General features: G+C 47.3%; 1 protein-coding gene across 1 annotated transcript in view; it reads right to left on the bottom strand.

Moving 5' to 3' along the window:
• The window catches only part of RIGI (RNA sensor RIG-I), a 78,085-nt gene that overhangs the window by 18,000 nt on the left and 33,928 nt on the right, over positions 1-26,157 (bottom strand). Inside the window, exons 11-16 of the mRNA XM_089674755.1 lie at positions 19,543-19,705; positions 19,325-19,429; positions 16,093-16,250; positions 14,254-14,389; positions 10,415-10,557; positions 7,674-7,764 (exon numbers count right to left, since the gene is read on the bottom strand). Coding sequence (XP_089530881.1) covers positions 7,674-7,764; positions 10,415-10,557; positions 14,254-14,389; positions 16,093-16,250; positions 19,325-19,429; positions 19,543-19,705 — 796 coding nt within the window. The remainder of the gene's footprint in view (positions 1-7,673; positions 7,765-10,414; positions 10,558-14,253; positions 14,390-16,092; positions 16,251-19,324; positions 19,430-19,542; positions 19,706-26,157) is intronic.

The raw sequence follows: 26,157 nt of genomic DNA, 5'->3' as shown, positions 1-26,157 counted from the left end.
GACTTGGGTATGAAACGTTTCTGTTTTAAAGGTTAGGATGCATTTTGAAACATGATCTGCCCTGTTCTGTTTCTCCCTTCATCCTAGCATAAAACCAAGGCTGTCTAAAGTAACCAGCATTGGTACTTTCCTGTCTATCTAGTGGGAATAGGAGAATTGTAGAAGAAAGCTATGGAAAAAAGTTAGGTTGCTACCAACAACATTTATATACCACACACTTTTTACTTTGTTTCAAGTTGTGTCTTTATAACTATGTCTTGCTCTTTTTTTTCTCTGCACCTTATACTCTTTTTTCACTGTCATGGAAGAGTAGTGCTGCAAATCATGCCTTCCTAAAGTATATATATTTTGGATAAAGTGGGGCAGATTAAAATCCATATCATGTTTGCAGTGGTTGTAAACCCTTACATATACCCAGTGAAGTGACATCAGGTGATACACAGAGATGAAACTAATCCTCCTGCATAAGTTGTGCCTGTTTATCTGCAATTTTCTTCTTCTCTACAGCTGTTCAAAGTCCAGAATTTATACAGTGTGTCTTAGCTTCAGAAGGCAGGGAGTGAAGAGCTGAAGCTATACTCTGCAGAGCTTACTGAGGAGAGCTGAGAGCTGATTGGAGGGAAGGGGCATACCCCACTTCACACAGCACACAGGAACAGAGCGTAGTCTGTTAACAGGCTCTGTGCTGGAGCTCCCTCCCCTGACACCTTTTTATTTTTTGGTATCAGGAAAACTTGCCAGAAGTGACTCATGCAGATAGCACAGGATTGAGACAGCAGATAGAAATGACACTTAATTTTCTGAATTGAGACAAGTACACACTATAGAGGGACATGTTTTGTTCATATGTCAGAGGTTTACAAGCACTTTAAGTGCCAGAGATGGCCAGAACTAGTTTCTTTGGAAGTCTATTCCACATTTTCAGATCTTACTGTGAAAAAGCATTTCTGTTTGTGAGGATTAAACCTCTTTTACTCCAGACGTAAAGACTGCCCTCCTGTTCTTTTGTAATGTGCCTAAAATTAATAACTCACTTAACTCTGCACCAAGTTCTCTATATGGACCATGAATGTAATTATACATGGAGGTCATATTCCCTTTTAATCTCCTCTTCTCAATAAAGAATGACTTATTTGCTCATTCCTGAGTTCCTTACATGTGTTAGTCTCTTCATAGGAAATTTAACGGTCCAAGTTTAAGGGTCTGCTGATTTTAAAAGTCCAAAAAGCTCTTCACAGAAGGTTGTTTAATCATACCACAATGAGGGCACCAATGTATTAGCTTGAGTCAAAGGCTCAATGCTGTGGGAAGTAATAGGTGTCTCTGAAGGCCAATGAGATGCCAGATCATAGGTTTGGCAAGGGACAGGCAAAGCTGGCAAACTCAGCCTTGTAGGTCAGGAAGTCCCTCTAGGGAAGACAACTGCTGAGGGCTACCATGCACCATGAGTGATTGTACATAACCCAAATGCTGAGAATGTTTTTCTAGAAGGGAGTGAAGATAGAGAACAACTCCTTTACTCTTATATAAGTGGGGGTGGCTTCATGTAGAAGGAACTTGAAAGGAGTTAAACTACAAGCCCTGCAGGCTGATCAAGAATCAGACTCTGAAGGCCTGTGAGAACCTACAGCCAAAGCAGATATGAGACAAAGTGTGTGAGGCCAAAGTGTGCTTCTGTGTACATTTCCTCATATCCCTTCGTGCAAAGTGTGCATTCGTGCACACTTTGGCCACCCATGGCATTCTTGTTAAGGTTAAATATACAATGTCCTATGAAGGCTAAGATAGTCAGGGTCTTCTTGAATGTACAATAGCATCAACATCCCATCCACACAGTCAAAATGCTCTGTGAATTATTATTATTATTTTTATACAGTATTTATATAGCGCCAAAGGGTTTGCTCAGCACTGTACAATAGCGAGGAGGACAGAACATGAGACAATACAGTAACAATACAATACACAAGGGGTTCGAGGGCCCTGCTCTTTCGAGCTTACAATCTAGGAGGGAGGGGATAGTGGTACAGGAGGAAGTGGCTGTGGGGGATGGAGTGGTGGGAGGAGTGGAGGAGATCGGTTGTTAGGTGAGGGTGGGGTAGGCTTCCCTGAAGAGATGGGTTTTCAGGGTGCGCCTGAAGGTGAGGAGGGTAGGTGACAGTCTGATGGATTGGGGTAGGGAGTTCCAGAGGATGGAAGAAGTCCTGGAGAAGTCCTGGAGTCGGGCGTGGGAGGAGGAGACCAGGGAGCTAGAGAGTAGGAGGTCCTGTGAGGAGCGAAGGGCACAGGTAGGGTGGTATTTGGGTATCAGGTCAGTTAGGCAGTTTGGGGCGGCGTTGTGAATGGCTTTGTAGGTCAGAGTTAGTAATCTGAATTTGATACGCTGGGCAATCGGGAGCCAGTGAAGGGATTGGCAGAGGGGGGTGGCAGATGTGGAGCGGTTGGTGAGATGGATGAGTCTAGCCGCTGAGTTCAGGATAGACTGGAGTGGGGATAGCGTTTTTTTGGGTAGGCCAGTGAGAAGGGAGTTGCAGTAGTCCAGGCGTGAGATGATGAGGGAGTGTACGAGTTGTTTAGTAGTGTCTGGGGTGAGGAATGTACGTATCTTGGAGATGTTGCGGAGGTGGAGCCTGCATGATTTTGATAGTGATTAGACATGAGGTTGGAAGGAAAGGTTTGAGTCCAGGGTGACACCCAGGACTTTGGCGTGTGGGGTGGGATTGATGGTGGCGTTGCTAGTCGTGATGGAGAGAATGGGGGGGGGGCGCGGGCTGGGGGGAAAACCAGGAGCTCGATTTTGGACAAACTTAACTTGAGGAAATGGACCGACATCTAGTCTGATATGTTGTTCAGGAGGTGGGTGATGCGGGCAGAGAGAAAGGGGATGAGGTGAGGGGTGGAGAGATAAATTTGTGTGTCGTCGGCATAGAGGTGATAGTTGAAGCCGTGGGAGTGTATCAGTTTGCCAAGGGAGGAGGTGTAGATGGAGAAAAGGAGGGGTCCGAGGACAGAGCCTTGGGGGACTCCAACAGAGAGGGGGAGAGAGGGGGAGGTGGCAGCGTTATAGGTGAAGCTGAAGGAGCGTTGGGATAGGTAGGAGGAGAACCAGGAGAGAGGAACATCACTGATGCCAAAGGAGTGCAGTTTGGTAAGGAGGAGGGGGTGGTCGACTGTGTCAAAGGCTGCGGAGAGGTCGAGGAGCAGGAGGACTGAGTAGTGGCCATTAGCTTTGGCGGTTAGCAGGTCGTTAGTGATTTTAAGTAGGGCGGTTTCGGTGGAGTGTAGGGGACGGAAACCAGACTGTAGTGGATCAAGGAGGTTGTTATCAGTGAGGTGGGTGCTTAGGCGATTGTAGGCTAAGCGCTCAAGGATCTTGGAAGTGAATGGTAGCAGGCAGATGGGTCTAAGGTTGTTTAGGTCAGTGGGGTCAAGGGAGGGTTTTTTGAGTATGGGGGTGATGTGTGCATGCTTTAGGGGGGAGGGGAATGTGCCAGTAGAGAGGGAGAGATTGAAGATGTGGGTGAGGGAGCGAATGATGGAGCAGGGGGGTGACTGGAGGAGTTGTGAGGGGATAGGGTCCAGGGGGCAAGTGGTGAGGCGGGCTTCAGTGAAGACCTTAGTGACCTCCTCAGTGGTAGCAGGGCTGAAGGAGCGGAGCGTTGGGGAGGTGATAGTGTGCGGGGCGCTAGGTATGGTGGGGGGCAGTGCAGTTACGAGGTCAGAGGAGGGGAGAGTTGAGGGGGTGATGGAGGGAGGGGGGCTAGGAGGAGAGGTAGATTGTGAATTGACAATGTCCTTACGGATTGCGTCAATCTTGTTTTGGAAATGATTGGCAATCTCGTGGGCGGTGAGTGAAGTACTGAGTGGAGGTGAGGGGGGGGGGGGAGAGCAGGGATTTGAAAGTGGAGAAGAGCCAGCAAGGACAGGTGGAGAGGGTGTTGATGAGGGTTATGAAATAGGCTTGCTTGGCGGCGTGGAGGAAGGTGGTGTAGGTGAGGAAGGCAGATTTGTAGAGGGAGAACGCACGAGGGGATCTGGTTTTGCGCCATAATTGCTCCAGCGCGCGACTGCGTCATTTGAGACATTTTGTATGGTCGTTCTGACAGGGTTGAAGCAGTCGGGGTCTGATGTCACGTGTGGTTAGGGGTGCCAGGGAGTCGAGGGCAGCCGGCAGTGAGTCCTTGTACGCAGTAGTGGCCAGGTCAGGGCATGACAGTGGAAAGATACTGTCGTACAGACGGTCAGCTGCCGGGTGGAGATGGGCCGGGTTCAGGTTGCGGAGGTTACAGCTGGTGATGGTTTGACGCTTTGGGGGGGGGGAGTTAGAGGAGGAGGAGATGGAAAATGTGAGGAGGTGGTGGTCAGAGAGGGGGAAGGGGGTGTTAGTGAAGTTGTGGAGGGTGCAGAGGTGGGAGAAAACGAGGTCCAGGGTGTTCCCATCGGTGTGGGTGGAGGACTGTGTGTGCTGTGTGAGTGCGAAAGAGGAGGTTAGGAGTAGGAGTTGGGAAGTAGCCGGGTTGTTGATGTTGATGGGGATGTTGAAATCCCTGAGAATGATGGTCGGTAGCTCGGAGGAGAGGAAGAAGGGAACCAAGGTGGCAGAGTCGTCCAGGAAGAGGGATACGGATCCAGGAGGCCAATAGATTACTGCAATCCTCAGGGGGGTGGGAGAGAAGAGCCGCATGCAGTGGGCTTCAAAGGAGGAGAAGGATAGGGAGGGGGTTTAGCGAGGACCTGGAAGGTACTCAGCGGTGGCAGGAGCATGCCGACCCCACCGCCTCTGCAACCACTTGGTCTGGGTGAGTGGGTCCAGACGAGGCCTCCATAGGTGAGTGCTGCAGGGGAGGTGGAGTCAGTGGCTTGGATCCAGGTTTCGGTGACCGCTAGGAGCTTGAGGGAGTGGGAGACAAAGAGGTCATGGATGGCGGTGCGCTTGTTGCAAACCGAACGGGCGTTCAGGAGTACAACCGAGAGAGGAGGGGTGGATGCAGGGAGGAGGGGGACGGGTATAAGGTTGAGGGGGTTGCGGTGTCTGGCGGGAGCGGGGGGGTGCCGAGAGGGGGAGTGGGGAGGTGGGGGGCCAGGGTTCGGGGAGATGTCCCCGGCGGTTAGGAGAAGGAGAAGGGTGAGGAAGGTGGCATGGGAACGGGATGTGCAGGAGCATGTGGATCTGTTAGTGGTGGTGTGTGAGTCGGCGGGAGAGTGGAGTATCAGGAGGAGGTGGTGAGAGCCGTAGTGGTGAGAAGGAAGGAGTGAAGGAGCAATGTAGAGCTGTTTTGGGGAAGTAGGGGGGTAGAGGGAGGCGATTTTGGGAATGGAGGAGAGGAAAACGAGGAGGAGGAGTGCAGGTGGCATGTTAGGGTGAGCGGAGTACTGGTCAGATCGGGGAGGTGAGAGGTTTCAATCAGGACGTGATGATGCGGAGAGTCTGTCATGTCATGGCGGAGTTCATCTGTGTCCATCTGTAGGAGGAAAGTGAGAGTGGTGGGCGACTGGGTCAGCAGCTGGCTAGTTGCAGTCTTCTTATGCTGTAGGCCGGCGTCCGAGGGTGCTGTGGCACGGCGTCGGTGGTTACAGTGGTTCGGCGACTGGATGTGCGTGTGGATGCTGCGGGCCAGCGAATGAGGGTGCTAAGGGGCCCAGAGTCTGTGGGAGCGGTAGGGTCTGGCGATCGTAGGTGTTATATGGCCCGGCGTCAGGGGGTGCTGGAGGCCGTGTGGCAGGCTCGCTTCCGCCAGATTGGACGGGGCTCAGGGCTGTGCAGTGGCAGGGGCACGGCTGTGTGGAACACGGTGGGGAGCAGGGAAGCAGATGTGGTAGCGGTGGCTTACCCTCTCGGGGCCAGTGGCAGCTTACCTTCTCCGTGCCGGTGGGGGTGGTTGCTGCTTCCCTTTTCTCTGCAGCGGCTGTAGGTAGGGGAGGCGGTGCTGGTTCCCGTCTCGTTGGCGCGGGCGGCGGTATCCTGGTTCAGGCATTGGGGGGTAGGGAGGCTTAAGCCGCAGGGGACAGGGCGTCCAGTACCCCTCCTGGGCGATGGCAAGACCTCCAGAGCGGCTGGTGAGGGTACCGATGGGGCAGGGTTGGTGGTGGCGTCCCCTCTGGAGCGGGGTTGCGTCCCTTCTGGTGTGGGGCGTCTCGGTCGGCCGAGGTCCTCCGCAGTTCACCGCGGCCGGCAGGGGCTGTAGTAGGCCGCAAGTCGCTGGGGCTCTGCCAGAGGGACAGAGCGCCCAGCACCCCTTCTGGGTGTTAGGAGGACCTCCGGGGGGTGCGGGGCGTATTGGTCGGTGACGGTTCTCCGCAGTTCGCCGCAGCCGGTAGGAAAGGCCGCGGCTTCAGGGGCCGTGGTAGGCTGCGAGTCGCCGGGACTCTGCCGGAAGGACAGAGCGCCCAGTGCCCCTTCTGGGTGTTGGGAGGATCTCCGGGGGTGCACCGGACCCTTCTACCGCCCGGATGGCGGCGGATTCGGCGGGGGTACCGGAGCTGGCGGTTATGTGGCCGCTCCGGACGCCAAAACAGACATCCATACAGACATCAGTCCCATGTGAGACATAAGCTTTGATGCTTGTAATAAGTCATCACAATGGAAGAACAAGGTTTCAGAAATTTGTTCCATCCTCTCTATGAAAAGCAAGCTGTTGAGGAATAACTTTTTGAGAAAGCCCACCAATTGAGACACTGACAAATTAAAGTCACTGCCAAAATGGGATGGAGGATAAGACCAGCTGTTTCAAACTGTGATTGAAGAAGGGATTCTAGCTGCCTCTCACTCGATCAACTAATCTAGTGGTCTTCCTGTTAAGGCAGGCCACCGATGTATCCATTGATTTACAAATGCCTTCTCAAAGAGAAAATCTCAGCCATCATCACAGGTGGGTCACAGGATCTTCAAGGAGCTTCTATTCCATATAGAGGAAAAATCAAACAACCATGAAGCATAAAGGTCTGTGCAGCTGTAGGGACCCTAAAAGACCCAAAGCTTGGAACAGTAGACTGCTCTTCCAAATGCAAGGTAGAACATAAGTCTGACAAAACCCCACTAAGCCTGAGATGATAGTAAAAGTGCTCCAAAAACAGTAACTTCACAGAATCTGTATACTGTTGGGACTCTGAACATGAGTCACAGATGGTAACGGGCTAAAATCTCTGCCTATTCTAAGGTCTTTAGAGATTCAGAGACTCTGCAGGGCAAGACATTTGAGTGAGGCTAAAGGCTATGAGTGCACTTTGGTCAAATAATTGAGCACACATGGCCAAAAGTTATTTCTGAAAAGTTGAACTTACACTTTAAGTATAATTAAATTTGCCAAGCCAAGGCTCTTACGTTGATAAAAACTGTTAATTTAGATTCTAGCTTTTTTGAGCACTAAAGATAATCATGTACAGGCTGATAATCTGCCACTGCAAATACCGTATGTATGGCAGGCAAAGGATCTGTGTATGCTGCAAAACCTGGAAACATTCAATTTCCTTCCAGATTTCAGACATGAAATGCATTCAGTCTGGTTGCCTAATAACTGTGTCTGTCAGTTTAAAAATGATCTGGATGGATGGCTTAAACGCCAAGAGTACACATATTTCAGATGTTGCCATTTGTAAAGTTTTTTAAACATTCAGTTGCCTAATGCTTGGCATAAACAGGTGGATTTTTGGTTTATGGGCACAGCAATTTTCTTTACCTATATTATCACGCCTTTTATTTCTCCCAAATATTGTTTCTGGTCTTAAAAAGCTGAGTGATGGGGTTTCCTCAACCCATTTCTTTAGAGCCTTGAAATAAGAGAATCAGTCAAAATTATATTGTTAGTGACAAATATAGGAATATATCATAATCATAGTAAAAGTAGCAAATCCTACTCCACCCCAAGAAGAAATTTTTTTTCTATATTTATCAAGTTCTTACAGCTGAGGCCCAACACAACATTTACATACTTTGTTCAACCTGTTCATACCAATGCTGTATGCGCGCAGTTGAATTCCCTAGACTTCTAAGAGGCCAGGGAGGAAGGTGGACTAGCTCAACTCTGGGGGTTGTGGGTAAAAGGGTAAAGAAACTTTGCTTGAAATTTTCTGTACCCTTTAAAAAATCTATGAACACACTGCATACACAAAACATTCTATATGTATCATTACAGGAAAATAAGGCAAAATGCAACAATTATATGCAAATTGGATTGGTTGCTACTGTAAAGGTTACTTTACATTGCACAAACCTATTTGTGGCAACGATAGCAGACATTACAGACAAATTTGTAAGCCATCTCACACATTTCACTCTGTGAAGCACCTCTTCCTCTAACAGTCTTTGGTGCCTCCTAACAATAATTGTGGCACTGCTGTAGTAATATACACTCGCCGGGCACTTTATTAGGTACACCTGTTCCATTTATTGGTATCACAAATTGCTAATTAGCCAATCAGATGGCAGCACTCAGGGAACAAGAAGATCGCCGCGGCGCATGAATCTGCGCATGCGCAGGATCCCGACAAGGCATACAGGCAGGCGGGCACTAGGACCCAGGCGCGCCTGTCACGAATGATGGCACAAGCAGGCACTAGGACCCATGCGTGCCTGTTGGCGCCGGGTGGGCTATTTAAACGGGCCACTGCAGGATCCAAATTGCCGTATGGTCTTATTCCTCTGCCTGTGATTCCTGATCCTGAGTGGCTTCCTGTTGCCGAACCCAGCCTGCTCCTATCGTGACCCTCTCCTGCCCTGACCCCTGGCTTGTCTCTGGATATTCTTCTGCCTGCTCCTGATCATTCTGACCTCCTGTTGCTGAACCTGGCCTCTGACCCGACTATCCCTCTGCCTGCTGCTCTGGTCTGCTCTGCCTTCTCGGATATCGAACCCAGCCCGCCTGACTCCGCTACCTGCCGCACGGATCCATCCGCATCCTGCTCTGGTCTGCTCTGCCTCTTCACGTCAGGCTCACTACTAAAGTACGTGACACTAGCGGTCTCCTCTACCGCAGCTGGGCATACTTGGGGGTCACGACCTGGTCTCAACCTGCTCCAAGTCCATCCCCACCATCAGGGGCTCTGGTGAACAAGCAGACTGGGGCTTAGACCCCGCGCCCTGGGGAAACCCCAAACTGTGGACCTATAAAGCTACTGCTAGAGTCGTGAGCAGCAACTCAATGCATTTAGGCATCTAGACATGGTGAAGACAATTTGCTGAAGTTCAAACCAAGCATCAGAATGGGGAAGAGTTTTTAAGTGACTTTGAATGTGGCATGGTTATTGGTGCCAGACGGGCTGATGTGAGTATTTCAAAAAGTGCTGATCTACTGGGATTTTCGTGCACAACCATCTCTTGGATTTACCGAGAATGGTCCGAAAAAGAGAAAATATCCAGTGAGCAGTAGTTGTGTGGATAAAAATGCCTTGTTTAGGACAGAGGAGAATGGGCAGACTGGTTCAAGATGATAGAAAGGCAACAGTAGCTCATGTCAACATGGACCAAAATCTCTGAGGAATGTTTCCAACACCTTGTTGAATCCATGCCTCAAAGAATTAAGGCAGTTCTGAAGGCAAAAGGGAGTTCAACCCAGTTGTTATGATCCACCAGGTGGTGCCTCAGGCTGCCAACTGACAGACCTACCCAGAGCGTGGGGTCTAAGCCCGGGCTGTGCTTTCACCAGGGCCCCTGATGGTGGGGATGGACTTGTAACAGACCCGGGCCAGGTCACGACCTCCGAGCAGGCCCACCAGTGGCAGAGGAAGCCTCCGGGGACGTATGCAGGTACCGGGAGAGCCAGATGTGAAGAGGATGGCGGCCCTAGCAGGATGGTAACGGACCGTGGTCCCGTGGGGGTAAGCAAAGAGTAGTCAGGTCACACGCAGGATCAGCAGGGTAAGTCAGTCCGCAGAATGGTCAGACAAGCCGGGGGTCAGAATAGGAGAAGGCAGAGTAGTCAGGGCAATCCGGGTCAAATCACAGGAGAAGGCAGCATAGTCAGGGCAATCAGGGTCACTAGAATGGATACAGGAACTCAGGATCACAGATAGACCTTGCGGCAATCTGTGACAGTGCAGGGCATCTTTAAATAGTGCGCCCTGCACTGTCATTGGCCGGCCAGGATGCGCCCCCAGCTGTCATTAGACGCCTGAGGCGCGCCCGCGGCTCCTACTGCGCATGTGCGGCGTCCTATCAGCCGCGGCTCGCCGGGACCTAGTGCCTGTGTCCCGGCGTGATCTGCCGCCAGTGCGCATGCGCGGGGAGAGAAGCCGCGATCCCTGACCCTGGAGCCGCGATCCCTGACACCAGTACTAGCAAGGTGTGCCTAATAAAGTGACCAGTGAATATATGTAACAGCAAATTTACAACACTCACAAAAATAAAAGAAAAAAGTGAGATACCAACGCACATGCTTTAGGCAGTTGTAAAAGTCTAAAGACTTCTTCCAGAAAAAAATACCTCTACTAAAGCTCTGGTCTTCACAAAGAGCAGCGTGCGTGTCTCTGGATTTTCATGATAGGATTCAGACAGGATAAACTGCAACAATTCCAGCTTTGGATTTTCATTGTCCTTTGCAATTTCCATCAATTGTGGCAACTTAACTGTGAAAAAAGTAAAAAACCAATAAATGGCTACAAAAACTGCCAGCTTATAAGCTTTATCAAGAGCAATATTTCAGCTATCCTAATCGGCTGCATGTTAACTACAAACAGGATGTTTCATTTTTAAAAAAAGAACCATGGTCTTAGAACATTTTAAGTAACATAGAGGTAGTCTTGCTATATTTACCACATCCGTTAAATCCGAATTAGCGAACTTCAGCATTGGTTGTCCTACAGCAGTGTTTAGGTGAAATGTGAGATTGGGGGTGAGAGGGGCTTGAGGGCAAAAAAAAGACATTCATATTTCTCTACAGAGGTGTCTCGAACAGAACTACACACTGGGGTCTTTTTTTTAGTTGTTGAACATGTGACAAGCATTCACCCAGTCTTGATGAATTCTTCTGTATTTTGCCTAAAGTGTTACTAAACCCAGGACCCTGCATTCACTATATCTGGTCTCCCACAGTACAAAGAACATGGAAGTGCAATTATTTTAGTAAATATAAACTGCTAAATACCTTTTCTCATCAGCAGTTAGAGAAGTCTTGTGACTTCTATCAGTGTCCAGCCAAGCATTGATTAAAGCTTGTAGGAAGAGTTTTAATTTTGCTCTAGGAGGATGCAAAATCCCTGACCTCTGTTTGGACAGTGCCGATTGGCCCTGTGCTGATCACATGCACTTTCCAGAGAAAAAAAAAACCCTCTCTAGCAATACACACCAAAATGAGCATGTGCAGAGTGTCTCCACACAATATATCTTATCAAGAGATAAGGGGAGCACTGGATGAAGGGGAGACTCAGAGAAGTCAGGATCAAACAGCATTTTTACACAATGCAGAGGATTAACCCCTTAGGTTCTACAGTGAGTATAACAAGCATGCTTTACTGCATATACAGTCTGATTTCACTGTTGTGGGTTTAGTAACACTTTAATACAGCAATTTCTTATGATCGTCAGCTCCATCTAGTGTCCATAGTTTGGTATTTTTTCTGAAATACCTAAATCGGAAACAAACACTACATTATGGCCACTAGATGGAACTGATGATCGTAGGAAATAACCTCTTAAAGCAGAATTTTGCTAGAATATGTTAAGGTTGGGCAAATCCTTGTCACATTCATCCAACCAATGTTTTATAAACTAACCAGCAAGACTTTTTTAGGAATTATTTCAAGACTTAACAATTACATTCATTGCTGATTGTTGCAAAAATCACATTTGTGACTTAACTCTGCAGAATTGTAGGGGAATGAAGTCAAAGCGGATGTTCAGAGGAATCAGTAGGCTTTTTATAGAAATGTACCCATCTTTCTGTTCTCTTGTTTGTCTGTACAGCTAAAAAATAGTCCTACATATAAAGCAGACCGGATGCTTCCTCCAATAACATGATCCAGCATTAACTATTACTAAAATAATCACATGCCATAAGGTAAGAAGGTATGCCTAGAGCAGCATGTTGTTCAGACCTTCTAAGCAGACCTGTCATCCCCTCTGGGGCACAGATCAGTAAATCTCTTTAATGATGAGAAGTGAAATGTCTCTTGTCCCCTGATTGGCTGTTAACCAGAAAGTGGGAAAACGGTTCATGCCCATTACTGAAGGACCTGTATTGAGCACTGCCTGCAGAAAGAAAAACAGCAGCTCAGCTACCCATCTTGCCTGCTTTTGGGTATTTTCTTATCATAGTGAGTCTGATTTTTTTACACACTGTTTAGTACTGGTCAAACACTTTTCTGCAGCTGGAGGAGTTCTGATAAGCCACCACCTGCTATTATATATAATCTATAGGACTCGTTTTATACCCTGTAATACTGGTAAAAAGGTGAGGAAGAGATGGGTGGACAGCCAGGACCTTGTGTGCTAGGGCCAGTGGTGTTTCATCCATGAAATACAAGGACTAAAAGAGGTTAACCAGGGGCCTGAACAGCCGATATAGAAGGGATTAAATTCAAAGTCACCCAGCATTACTATCGGCTACCATATGATAGCTGAATCACCTATAAAAAAACATAATTAAAAGTTAATGGGTGTGGTCACCAAAACTCATACTTGACACATATGTGCATAGGGAAAAGCGTTCCCTGAACAAAGATAGTTTCATGTGGGACCATGCAGATTTATCAAAGGGCTTTTATTAGAAAAAACAAAACAAATGTGCATTGCACAAATATACACACAGAAGCTGAGCACACCACCACAACTTCACCAAACTAAAAAGACAACGTTGTCTCGTCACCTTAGCAGCTGCTCATACAACCTCCAACATACACACTTAGGGGAAGGAGGCGAGAAAGACTAAAGGTGCAACTTGGAAACATATGGGGGAAAAATCCATGTATGGAATGTAAGAGATGGATGATTGTCATTCAGTAGTGTCCCATACAGTGGAGATAGGAGTCAGGTAGAAGACCGGTTGTCCCATAACTATATATAATGAGTAATAATAGGACACCTGAGAATCCAATTACATTTACAAGTCAGGCTTGCCGGTCACAATCTGGATATGAATGTCCCATTAGTTGGCCAGTTTAGGCCATATAATATGCCACCATCCGCTCCATTAACACACAGTTACCAAGTAACCAGATTCATTAATAGCAGTGTAAATACACAAATGCTCCATTTCTCACCATCCCTTAGGTATTCACTGGGCTTAATTCCAGCAAACCACACATACGCTTTTCCCTATGCACATGCGTTTCATCCACGGGTGCAAGGTGTTTACTGAACACGGGCCCTGAGGTGTGAGGGCACTGTGCTCTGACACACACTGCACCTAAGAATGCCTTAGGGCGCCAAGATGAGGGGGCGGTAACATACACCCTGCACACCCAGTCAAGGCACAGCGAGCAGGGGGGAGGCTGGTCCCAGAGAAAAGGTAATGCTCCATCACTAATGAAAAGTGCTTATTTGAGCAGCAGGGTTCCCAGCCCGCAGGCGGATGGCTGGTGATACATGTAGAGTGCCTGCCTTGCACCTGGACAGAGCAGGGGTCAGACAGGAGGCCGCAGGAAGGAGGACGGGGGAGCCGGGCATCAGAGGTGAGAAAGGGGGCTCAGGGCGCATTCATTGAAGTGACATATCTCCGGTGGCTCAGCTCTCTGGCATATCACGTCTCAGTCAGGCTGGGAGATTGGCAGAAGGAGCGCAGCAGCTGTCAGAGCTGAACACCAGCATGAAACCCCATCGACTCCTGACCACCGCCATCCCCGTGGTGACCTCATACCCCTGGCTTATAAGCACCTCTTCGCGACCCATGCTTACCCCCCTAACTGGGACTGCACGAGCTCCACCACCCGCTGCTGACTGATTACCTGATGTCCCGTAACACTTCCCCCTCCTGTCTCCCTGTCACACTGCCCCTCTCCGGTCCTGATGCCCCCCTCCTGTCCTGATGCCCCCCTCCTGTCTCGTTGTCCCCCTCCTGTAACACTGCCTTCCTACTGTCCCGCTGCCCCCCTCCTGCGACACTGCATCTATATTCTGCGCTATGTAAGTCATCTCAGACGCTATTTAACCATACCCCCCTTTAAGCCATGCCCAATAATTAGCGCTGCATTTTTATTTTCCTCGATGCCTAGAGCCCACTTTTAATCTTGCACACAGACCCATTGATTTCATGATATGCCCCTAGCTAGGGAACTATGTAGTGTATCCACCCCAGTGATGATAATTCAGGTCGGTATTATCTTTACCTTCAAACTTTTTAACTAGCTTCTGTTCAATGTCTGTAAATGGTCCATTCTTGATATTGTCAAAAAAGTTCTGCAAATAATCCAGAGCATCTTGGGTACGAGCATCCTCGTTAATTATGAGTGCATTATTACATTTCTGTGCAAAGAAAACAGGGTTTTAGGAAAATTATGGGATTAACCATACAAGTAAAATTACAAATTACAAAGTTTATTAAGCATTGGATTTATTCCTACATGCTAGAAGTCCTATTTATGCTTCCGAATTTTACTAAAAAGAATTTTACCATCTTTTCCATAACACTGCTACTTTATTTCCCTATACTTTATGTTGCTGGATATCTCTTTCAGGTGATATGCAATTTATTAAAGCCTAAGTTTGGTCGAAAAAAAAAATAGCACAAGGGACATTATTATCAATCTGACGTGTCCCCTGTGCTGTTGGCTCCTGCATTCAAAATTTCCCTTGGTGTAAAAGACCTGTCATATGCACCAATCAAGATTGCATGGGCCCTTGCAGGTTTAGGTCATAGTGTACTAATGTACACCACATACTAGTACATTATGACAGGCTCACCTTTACACAGAGCCCTCAAGCGCAGCGATGTCATGGCTCACCAGCACTGCTATCTTCATCCAGTCTTCGTGCCGGGTTTGCGGCTTCTGGCCATATGAATGGCCGAGGCCACGATGACATCACTCCCCCGCATGTGTGTGGGAGCCCTCGGCTATGGCACAGAGCTCTGAAGGTTTGGCACGATATGCTATCCCTTCAGAGTACACGCACCAGTGACATCACCGGTTGCATGTTATGTGAATATCTCCTAAACAGTGCAAGTTAAGTCTTATTATAGGCTTAACTGTAGGTACAAGTTCTAGAGTGGGCTTTACTTCCACTTTAACCCCTGCCGCACCAGAAGATTACAGTGGCAGGAGAGGGGGGGGTTGCAGGAAGACGATTTCAACTAATACAGGAGCCATCAAGCACAAGGTACACATCACATTGAATGTAAGTAATATCCCTTGTGCTGATTTTTTTTTTTCCTTTTACTAAACTTAGGCTTGATAAAATTTTTAAATTGAAAAGTTCTTTCTCCTTCAAGTCTTCAAGCAGGAGTTATTTTTCTCATTTTCTCAACTCATTGACACAAATACTTACAGTAAACTGGTAACATTAATAACTGGAATGAGGACACGAACATTTGCAGTTCTGAACTTCACCTTATTCTTGATAAAATCAGTTTCGTTACTGTAAAACCCAGACAAAGTATTTCCCCGCTCTCTCCAAAACTAATAAAAGTTTTAGCTAATGGACAAAAACCATTACAAGTAATCCTGTTCTAGCAGTATGTTTCAGATTCTGAAATCTCTCAAAAGGTCTCAAGCAGGCCTGATCAGCAAGCATATGGGCAAATTTGCAAGGGATTGGCTGTAACTTGGGAGGAAGTAGCAGAATTCAATACTTAGAAAAAGGCTATAGGATTGTTGTTTTGTTCGCTGTGTGGCCCTTTTTCTGCCTTTAGATGGCCCTTGAGGCACTGCTCCTCCCACTGACACCAATGATGGGGGACCATTCCACCTACTGACACCATCAATAGGGCACTGTTCTTCCCATTGATACCAGCAATGGGGCATTATTCTTCCCATTAAAACCAATGATGGGGCACTAATGCCAGGGCATTTTTTACTTCCACTGGCCACATTTCAGCCCTCTTAAAGCCTGAAGGACAGCAAACTGGTCCTTTGATTAAAAATATTGGAGACCCCTGCTCTACAGCAATGCATTTTCCATAAACATGGCAAAAAGGAATGTAAAAAAGTAAATATATAAAAGGTACATACTCGTAAATGTTCAGTATATGTGAACAGAGCACTACAGAGACGACTCTCCTCCATTTTATCTTCCAGCTGCAGCAAACGGCATTTCTTCTGAATGTCAATAATCCAGTTGTCATACCTCTGGGTTCCAACAGCCCGATTCTGAATATCCGACATAGTCTCTAAAGCCAGAGTGATGCATTTACTATTAATATATTCTTTGTACTGATCTTCAGTACCATGTACAACTTTATTATTATTATTATTATTATACAGGACTTATATAGCGCCGACAATTTGCTCGGCGCTTTACATTACGAGGGAGACAGTACAGTAACAATACAGTTCAATACAAGAGGGATTAGAGGGCCCTGCTTCTTGGAGCTTACAATCTAGGATGGAGGGGATAGAGGTACAAGAGGTAATTAGCTGTGGGGGATGGAGTGGTAGGAGGAGTAGAGGATTCCAAAATTAGCTGGGGTTGGGGTAGGCTTCCCTGAAGAGATTGGTTTTCAGAGTGTGCCTAAAAGTGAGCAGAGTAGTCTGATAGATTGGTGTAGGGAGTTCCAAAGGATGGGTGAAGCCCTTGAGAAATCCTGGAGTCGAGCATGGGAGGAGGAGACAAGGGAGCTAGAGAGTACGAGGTCTTGCGAGGAGTGGAGAGTACGGTTTGGGTGGTATTTAGAGACAAGATCTGTGATGTAATTAGGGAAGTGTTATGAATGGCTTTAAACGTCAGTGTTAGTGTTTTGAATTTTATCCACTGGGCAATTAGAAGCCAGTGGAGGGATTGGCAGAGAGGGGTGGCAGATACAGAGCGGTTAGTAAGCTGAATGAGTCTGGCAGCAGCGTTCATGATGGACTGGAGTGGGGATAGCCTGTGGTGAGGTAGGCCAGTGAGGAGGGAGTTACAGTAGTCAAGGCGTGATATAATAAGGAAGTGAATAAGTTGCTTAGTGGTTTCCGAGGTTAGGAACGGTCGTATCTTGGAGATGTTGCGGAGTTGAAGTCTACATGAGTTTGTCAACAATTGGACCTGGGACTGAAAGGACAGATTGGAGTCTAGGATTACACCTAGTACCTTGGCATGAAGAGTGGGACTGATGGTAGTGTTGTTGATCTTGATGGAGAAGTCTGGGGGGGGGCACGGGCTGGGGGGAATACTAGGAGCTCAGTTTTGGAAAGGCTGAGTTTGAGGAAGTGGAGTGACATCCAGTCCGATATGTCACTTAGTAGGCTGGTGATGCGATTGGAGACTGAGGGGGTGAGGTGAAGGGTAGAGAGATAGATTTGTGTGTCGTTGGCATAGAGATGGTAGTTGAAGCACTAGGAGTTTATCAATTGGCCAAGGGAGGAGGTGTAGATGTAGAAGAGGAGGGGTCCGAGGACAGAACCTTGAGGGACCCCAACAGAGAGAGGGAGTGAAGGGGAGGTGGCAGCGTTATAGGTAACACTGAAGGAGCGTTGCGATAGATAGGAGGAGAACCAGGAGAGAGCGGAGTCTCTGAGTCCAAGAGTGGAGTTTTTTGAGGAGGAGGGGGTGGTCAACCATGTCAAAAGCCGCAGAGAGGTCAAGTAGTAGGAGTATAGTATAGTGGCCATTGGTTTTGGCGGTTAGTAGGTCATTGGTGAGTTTGAGTAGGGCAGTTTAGGTGTGTAGGGGGCGGAAGCCGGACTGCAAAGGGTCAAGAAGGTTGTTGTCGGTGAGATGGGAGCTCAGGCAATTGTAGACTAAGCGTTCTAGGAGTTTAGAGGTAAATGGCAGTAGGCAGATGGGTCTTAAGTTGTTCAGGTCGGTGGGGTCCAGGGAGGGCTTCTTAAGTACGGGAGTGATGTGCGCGTGATTTAGAGGGGAGGGGAAGGTACCGGTGGAGAAGGAAAGATTGAAGATGTGAGTGAGGGAGCATAAGATGAAAGAGAAGGGGGACCACAGGAGTTGTGAGGGGACAGGGTCCAGGGGTCAGGTGGTGAGGCAGACTTCGGAGAAAATCTTAGTGACCTCTTCGGTAGTAGTGAGGTCAAGGGAGCAAAGTGTTGAGGGGGTTATTGTGTGAGGAGTGCTAAGTGGGGTAAGTGTGTGAGCAGTGGCGAAGTCCCTATGAATTGCGACAACTGCAGTCACGATAACCAAACAGCAATGCAACTGATGTATTTTACTCTGCAAATGGATTCAGCTAGGATTATAACAACCATTATTTACATAGAGATTAAATGTACAAATGCTAATAAATGTAAATAAGCCATGGCAAGGGCAAATAGCTCTATATAAAGAAAACCTGTACTTAGAAAATATGAATGGGTCATTTATCAACCTCTCCTGTCACGCTGATCTAATGTCTTCAGTAATATATGTATCTCAGACCTACAACATGTATGCAGATTGGGGAATATGACTTAAAGGGTTTTTCCACTTTTGTTGGAAAAAAATAGCAAATAAAAAAATAAATATATATAGCATATACAATTGTGACACAAGTCATATTGTAATTGAATGTCATTAAAAATTACCTTTCCTTTTCAATTAGGAGCTCCATAATTGTCTGTAAAATGCAATGCAATATGGCTACTTGGAGGTATTCTGTACACAGAATGTGTACAGAATGCCTCCAGCAACATCATTTCCTGCTTGCGTGATTGGCTCATTGATTTTCCTAGAAGTCTGCACTAAGATAAAAGTCAGATTTCAGGAATTCCCTGCACAAAAATGTCATTTTTGGTGAGATACTAACAATGGGAAATCACGTCTAAAGGGATGCTGACCCTGCGATTTTCCTCATTAGGGCCCTGCAAGTGCAGCAGCTGTTTGATAATTATGAAAACACTCCCATTATATTCACATTCCACATGGACACGGACAAACAAACAGCCTTTTCTTCTGCATAACAAAAGTAAGTACTCAAAGTTCGCAACAAAGTTTGTTAAAAGCCTTGTAATGTACATGGATCACCCAGAGGGGAAAGATTTTTTTTTTTGAACAAAAGTAGAGTTACTCTTTAACTTCGGCTTTTGCATGCTTGTTCCAGGTTAGTATCACCAAAAGTATCAAAGCCAAAGCCAACATTTTCAAGTCTGCCAACAATGGCAGCCCGCATATTCCTTTAAGTATAGGTTTCCTTTAAATGACAGCTTAACTCTTCCCTCAAAGAACAGAAATTAGAGTTTTCTAACCCTTACCTTTTTGTCCCTGGCATATGTATACTCATAACAGTATAATTCATCTAAAATTATATTCTCATAGATTTTACATTACACCTACCTAAATATGGGTAAACTGATTTAGCCATCTGCTCAATTTCCGCCATGATTTCAGACATGATCTCAGCAAATGGATCACTCGTACGACAACTTGTTTCATGAATAGCTGTACAAAAGTCATGATAGAACAGAAATGAGTAGCTATGAGGTTATCTGGAAGACATACAGATGTATTTTTGTATTGTAAGTGTCCAAAATATATTCCTGTTAGGTACTTACATTTCTCCGGTTTGTGCACCACTTTCTGCAGCTCTTCCAGATTTTCCTTAACTGTAGAGATGCATTCAATGTCCAGACTGGCGCAGAGTTTACCGATATAGTGCACAGCGTCTGCAGCACAGCGAGACTTTCCAGTTCCCACAGAGGCTGTTAAACCAACTATCTGTTTGCAAAGTACAAATTGTTACAAGTCAACATGAGTACCGTATATATTTTTTGAAAATTAATTCTTATTTTACAGCTAACACAATAGGAAACATTGCAGCTTTTAAAAAGCCATTGTATTTTTCAAGCAACCTTAAACTGGCCATGCACAGGTCAGATTTTTTTTTCGTTCAGCCAGTGGGTCCCTGATCCCTCCATCCACATATTTGACATGAATGGGGGATTTCTCCCTGCTGTGTCATTGTATTCTGACAGCAGAGAGAATCCCCTTCTGTCAGAATACACAGATCAGCGCTCTAGCCTATTGCCTGTGGCGATGATCAAGTGGCTTTTATCCAACAGTGCAGCTGAACAAAAGTTGATCGGTAGATCGACTTCTGTTCAACCGCAGTGGCTACACATGATTTGACATTTGGCTGGTCCCCGATGAACTAGCTTTAGTCCCCTTTTTAAAACAACAGACACTGAAATTGTCAACATTTGGTAGTACTGTAAATCCTCGGCTGCTTAAAATTTAAGTTTAATCTACTCACATTTTGCCTCCCTGGTTCTTCCTTCCCATCAGCTTGTGCTAATGAAAAATAAAGCTGTTTTTGTTACATATCTTTTTTAGATCCAGTGACATCACCACCTTTGTGCTTCTCTGTAAGCCGTGTACCGGGGTGGGCTCCCCAGGATACAGTGAAGTCACGAACGAGGAAAGCAACCCCAACACCAGCTTTTGTCACAACAGAATTTTACTTAGATGTGGCAAATAAACAAAACCACAAATGCTGGAATATACAATAAATTTACATACACCCAGCCCAAAGGCTGAGACCCCTGTGCTGCACAGCACGGCCCCTTCTGATGGATGAAGGTAGAAAGTGTAGTAATTTACCTACTGGCGGGCACAACTAAGCTGCCACACCTTACCTGTTATTACCCTAAAAGAACAAGAATCAGTGTATGGGTGTATGGTATGGGCTAGCCTGCAGTGCAGCACAACAGCTTACAATCTTACACAAATCTACAGTATTCCCCCTCCCATAACTGGTCCTGTAGCACGTGCCTGAGTATTCCTTCTGAGCAAAACGCCAGTCTGGCTTGAGTTTGTAGGATTTTATCAGCTCTCCGATGTGAAATGTCACTTTAAGTTGTGCAGTCCTTCCAATGATCAGTAACAACACTTGTGGCCTGACACAAACAGAGACCCTAACTAACTAACTATAGGCCTGTCTCAGTCCTATAGGCGCCAACACTGAAATGAGGTGCGTGCACGATCTTACCGACCTGGGTCTGCTTTGTATCCGCTGGTGACTCTGAACAGAACAAATGTCTCTCCACTAAGTATGCAATATCACAGTATATATATTGCTTAGTTCATCAGCTTCCCATCAGCTTCCTGGCAGCAATCTTCCTTTCTTTGAACAGAGTTAGCGTCTTGAACACCATCAGCTTCACTCAACTGAATTTCTGATCACGGAGGGCTGTCCTCACATCTGGATGGCATCGGATTCTCAGATCACACAGCCCCCCTTCTCTCTCTCAAGCATGGCTGCTCTTCTCTCCTTTTCCTGTTCACTCTCCAATTGTAAAACCCCACCCCTTCATGAATATTGAAATCACTATGCAGTCTTAGGCTGTGTTAGAAAAAACAGTGACATATTGTGGCTAAACTGCAGAATGTCAGTCAGAACGTTTTTAATTTACTTCAATCAGTGTTCAAACAATAAAAGCTGTTTCCCCATCTCACATGCCACCCCACTAGAGGTTGTTGTCCTCGGCAACCCTCCCCATACAAACTTATTCTGGGCATAACGCTGTGGGGGCACACCAGCATTGGGCCTTGTTGACCTTCGTAGAGTGACAGGCTCAGAAGCACTGGGGACGTCAGGCACATTTAATGGGAGAGGAGCTGCTGACTGCTCAACACTTTCCCTTGGTGGCAAACTTGCTAAGGTTGGAGCCTCTGTGGGTACCAGGGCAGGGACAACCCACCATTCCTCCCCCTCCTCTAGGGGATTTCCTCAGTACTCTGAGCAGGAGGAGCCATCCCCTCCACGCACACTGGTTCATCAAAATTACAACGCCTCAACATGTTACGATGCAAGTTTCGTGAGGGCCCCCCAGTCCCTATTGGCTCTACCTCACAGACCGGGATGGCAGGGTCTACCCTCTTCTTCACCGTGTATGGGACCGCCTCCCACCGCCAATCCAACTTTCCAGATGGCCGCTTGGCTTTGACTATCACTCGATCACCCGGGGCATACCCTTTCTTCTGCACTGGTCTTGGATTGGGGCGTACCACTTGTCTAAGGCGCTCCCCCACAACCTTGTGGATCGCTCTCAGCCGGCAGCAGTGCTCTTGCACCCATGCGGTAGTATTTCTTGGTGGTGGCCCCATTGGATCGGGCATGTGGAGATCTTCAATCTCCTGTCCAGCCCTCCCAAACTTGAGCATATGTGGGGAGTATCCAGTGGTACTGTGTACCCTGTTATTATAGGCCCACATCAGTTCAGGTAGGTATTCGGGCCACCGAGCCTTTTGGCGATCCTCCAGAGTCTGCAGCATCTGGAGCAAGGTGCAGTTAAACCACTCGCACGCCCCATTTCCCTGGGGGTGATACGGGGTGGTGCGGGAACGTTCGATCCCATACAGTTGGTAACTCATTCATTAGAGTACCCTGAAAACATGCCCCCTGGTCCGAATGTATTCTCTGTGGACACCCGAACACCTGTATAAAGTGTTTGCAGACCACTTCAGCGGCCGACTCTGCCGTCTGGTCTCTGGTGGGTACAGCCACCGCATACTTTCTGAAATGATCTGTCATGACTAGACAGTACGAGTGTCCCGAGGTAAGTACCCAATCTGTACATAATCGATCATAAGGAGCTCTAGGGGTGTTGATGTCCGGATGGCCTGGACAGGAGCCCGCTGTTCAGTACTCTTACTCAGCCCGCAGGGCCGACACTTAAGGCATGCCTCGGCCACCATGTCTGCCAAATCTGGACAGTACACGAGCCGTTGGAGCCGCTTGAACATTTTATCGCTCCCAAAATGGGCACCCCTCTCATGGGCTTCCCGGGCAGCCTCTGGTCCCAATGCCATGGGGCTGACAATCTGTCGCCGGTACTGCCCCAATGCCATGGGGCTGACAATCTGTCGCCGGTACTGCAACTCTGACTGCAAGTATATGGTCCGACACAGGAAGGCCTGGGTAATAGTTAGCTTATCCCACTGCCTTAACAACTCTTGGCCCTCGGAAGTCAGACGAGCCCGCTCTTCTGACCGAGGCCAGATCTTGGTACGGACCCATTCTTTCACTTTCCACAGGTCCGGGCAGCTATCCTGGACCCTCTCCCAAGCTGCCCTCTCCCAATCAGCCAACGTCTTTTCCAGCACCATTGGCATCCCGGACGCCACCCCACTTGAATGTGCCACGTCCTGGAACATGGGTACTCGACCAAGGTCAGGAGTTTGTGTCCTCTAGCTCCTCATCGGCACTCTGAGCCGACAACCCTACAGGGACTCGGGAGAGTGCGTCAGCATTGCCGTTCTCCCTACCTGACCGGAACTTGATGCGGTATTGGTACTTAGAGAGGCGAGCCAACCACCACTGCTCAAGAGCACTGAGTTTGGCATTTTCCAGATGTGCTAACGGGTTGTTGTCAGTCATCACGGTCACCTCTGCACCGGTCAGGTACTCCACAAACTTTTTGGTCATGGCCCACACCAGTGCCAGTAGTTCCAATTTAAAGGAGCTATAGTTGTCAGGGTTGTGCTCTGACTCCCTCAGAGCCTGGCTGCCATAGGCAATGACTCTCTCACGTCCATCCTGGACTTGGGATAACACAGCCCCCAGACCATGTAGACTTGCGTCAGTGTACAATAGGAATGGGGTGTCGAACAGCGCATAAGCCAGAATCGGGGCACTAATCAGCACCCCCTTCACTGCTTTAAAGGCCCCTTGTTGAAAGGGTCCCCACTCGATGGGACGATTCTTCGGGCTCCCTGCAGTGCCCCTTAATACATATAAAACCTTTTTGTGAAATTACAGAAATAAATTAAGTAAAATAAATAAATGAATTTAAACATATAAAGCACAATAAAGTCCAATTGATCAAAGAGATGTCCAAAAAGAAAGTCCAAAATAGTGTCCACAAAGATCCCAAAATTTTCCACTCTTTTCATCCAATAAAAGGATTGACTCCTATTTCATCCAAAACGCACCTCGAAGTAAAAAAATAATATCTAGTGCATTACCTTAATAATAATAATAATAGAAATAATCACCCCATGCAACCAAAATACACTTCAAAAACCTTTTGTGAAAAAAAAAAATATATATATATATATATATTCAAATCCAAATTATTTTCTTATAGTGCATATAATCACACAAATCAAACTGTGAGCACTCTGTGGTCACTGCAATTCAGTGTCTACCATCAACCAACACACAGTAGTACTAAATACTATTACCCTCTATGAGTATTGAAATGCTCAAACAATATTATGGAACAATATTCCTCCACATTCTCTTCAAAGAAGTTTTTGCAAGGTCCTCAGAAAGATAAGAAGGGTCTCAGGACTAGTATTCAAAGCATAGGGATAACTTTTTTATTCATCACTTACATTCAAATTCAAAAATATCAGCTCCAGACATGGTTCCAAGCTTTTTCTATCAAACACTATAGAAAACCATGTGTAGAAAACCAACAAAATGGCCACCTACTGCTCAAGAGCACCGAGTTTGGCATTTTCCAGATGTGCTAACGGGTTGTTGTCAGTCATCACGGTCACCTCTGCACCGGTCAGATACTCCGCAAACCTTTTGGTCATGGCCCACACCAGTGCCAGTAGTTCCAATTTAAAGGAGCTATAGTTGTCAGGGTTGTGCTCTGACTCCCTCAGAGCCTGGCTGCCATAGGCAATGACTCTCTCACGTCCATCCTGGACTTGGGATAATACAGCCCCCAGACCATGTAGACTTGCGTCAGTGTACAATAGGAATGGGGTGTCGAACCGCGCATAAGTCAGAATCGGGGCACTAATCAGCGCCCCCTTCACTGCTTTAAAGGCCCCTTGTTGACAGGGTCCCCACTCGATGGGACGATTCTTCGGGCTCCCTGCAGTGCCCCTTAATAACTCGTTTAATGGGCCCACCAGACGAGCAAACTTGGGTATAAACCTCCTGTAGTAGCCGGCCAGTCCAATGAACGCCCGCACCTCTCTTAGTGTACTCGGCTGGGGCCACTTCTAGACTGCCTCCACCTTGTCGGGGGTTGGTTGTCGAATCAGTTGGCACTTCTTGGGCTTGATTTTGAGCCCATGGTCTCGCAGCCGTCCTATGACCTGTTGCAGTTTCTGGAGGTGATCCTCAAAAGAGGCCCCCAAACACTACTACGTCGTCCAGATATATAAATACCGACTCGAAGTTGAGATCTTCCAGACAGTGCTCCATCAACCGCTGGAATGTTCCCGGGGCATTGGACAGGCTGAATGGCATCCTGTTGAACTCGTAGAGACCCATAGGTAGGATGAAAGCAGTCTTCGCTTTGTCCTTCTTGGCCATCGTAAACCTGCCTATACCCACTGGCCAGGTCAAGAGTTGAGATGAACTTCGCATGACTCAGGGCGGACGACTCCTCAATCCGCGGAAGGGGGTAGGCATCCCAGACGGTCTGGGCATTCAGCTTCCGATAATCCATGCAGAAACGGAGACTCCCATCTTTCTTCCGCACCAAGACTACTGGAGCAGCCCAAGGACTTTGACTCTCCTGGATCACCTGGTTTTCCAACATGTTGGCCACCATATCCTTCACCTCCTGGTACATTTTAGGTGGGATTTGTCGGTAACGTTCCCTGATCAGTGCAGCATTGCCGGTGGGGATTTCGTGTTCGATGGTGGAGGCACACCCAAAGTCCTCATCATGTCTCGAGAAGGCCTCCTGAAATTCCCAAAGGGTGTCTTCCAGTAACTTCTATTGTCCTGGAGTCCGCGAGGTGCTGGCTGCTCAGGGAGGCTAGCAGGGTCCATTACATATGTTCCCAAAAACTTCACAGAACCCTGCTTCTGTTCTCCTCTCAAGAGTCCTCAGCCCTGACCACCTAGGAAACAGCCACATGTGGTGCTGAGCCTTCATGATTGAAGGAAATAAAATCCAATGAATGAAAGGGGTGAGCCAGAGACAATGAGGCTGGGGGAGAAAAGGCTAGGATGATGCCAGGATATAAGGTGGGCTCCATCTAACTTGTTGAAGCTTCTGATTTTGTTCACATGGTGTACTCAAATCAGAGTACACCATTTCAGTACAGGAAAGGAACCTCTACAACTGAAGGCAAGTCTGAAGTTAGGCTGTGAAGATTTTATTACATTATTTAGTTTATCTAGTCTGTGAACATATTTACCTGAGGGTTCACAGCAGGTGGTAAAAATGTGTATGACTTATAGAAAATACAATGGA

Source organism: Staurois parvus, unplaced genomic scaffold (genome assembly GCF_062004578.1).
Source record: "Staurois parvus isolate SC_StPar_1 unplaced genomic scaffold, SC_StPar_1.0 ptg000012l, whole genome shotgun sequence".
NCBI lineage: Eukaryota > Metazoa > Chordata > Amphibia > Anura > Ranidae > Staurois > Staurois parvus.
The sequence above is the reverse complement of the archived record's forward strand: the minus strand, read 5'-3'. Positions and strand labels throughout refer to the sequence as shown.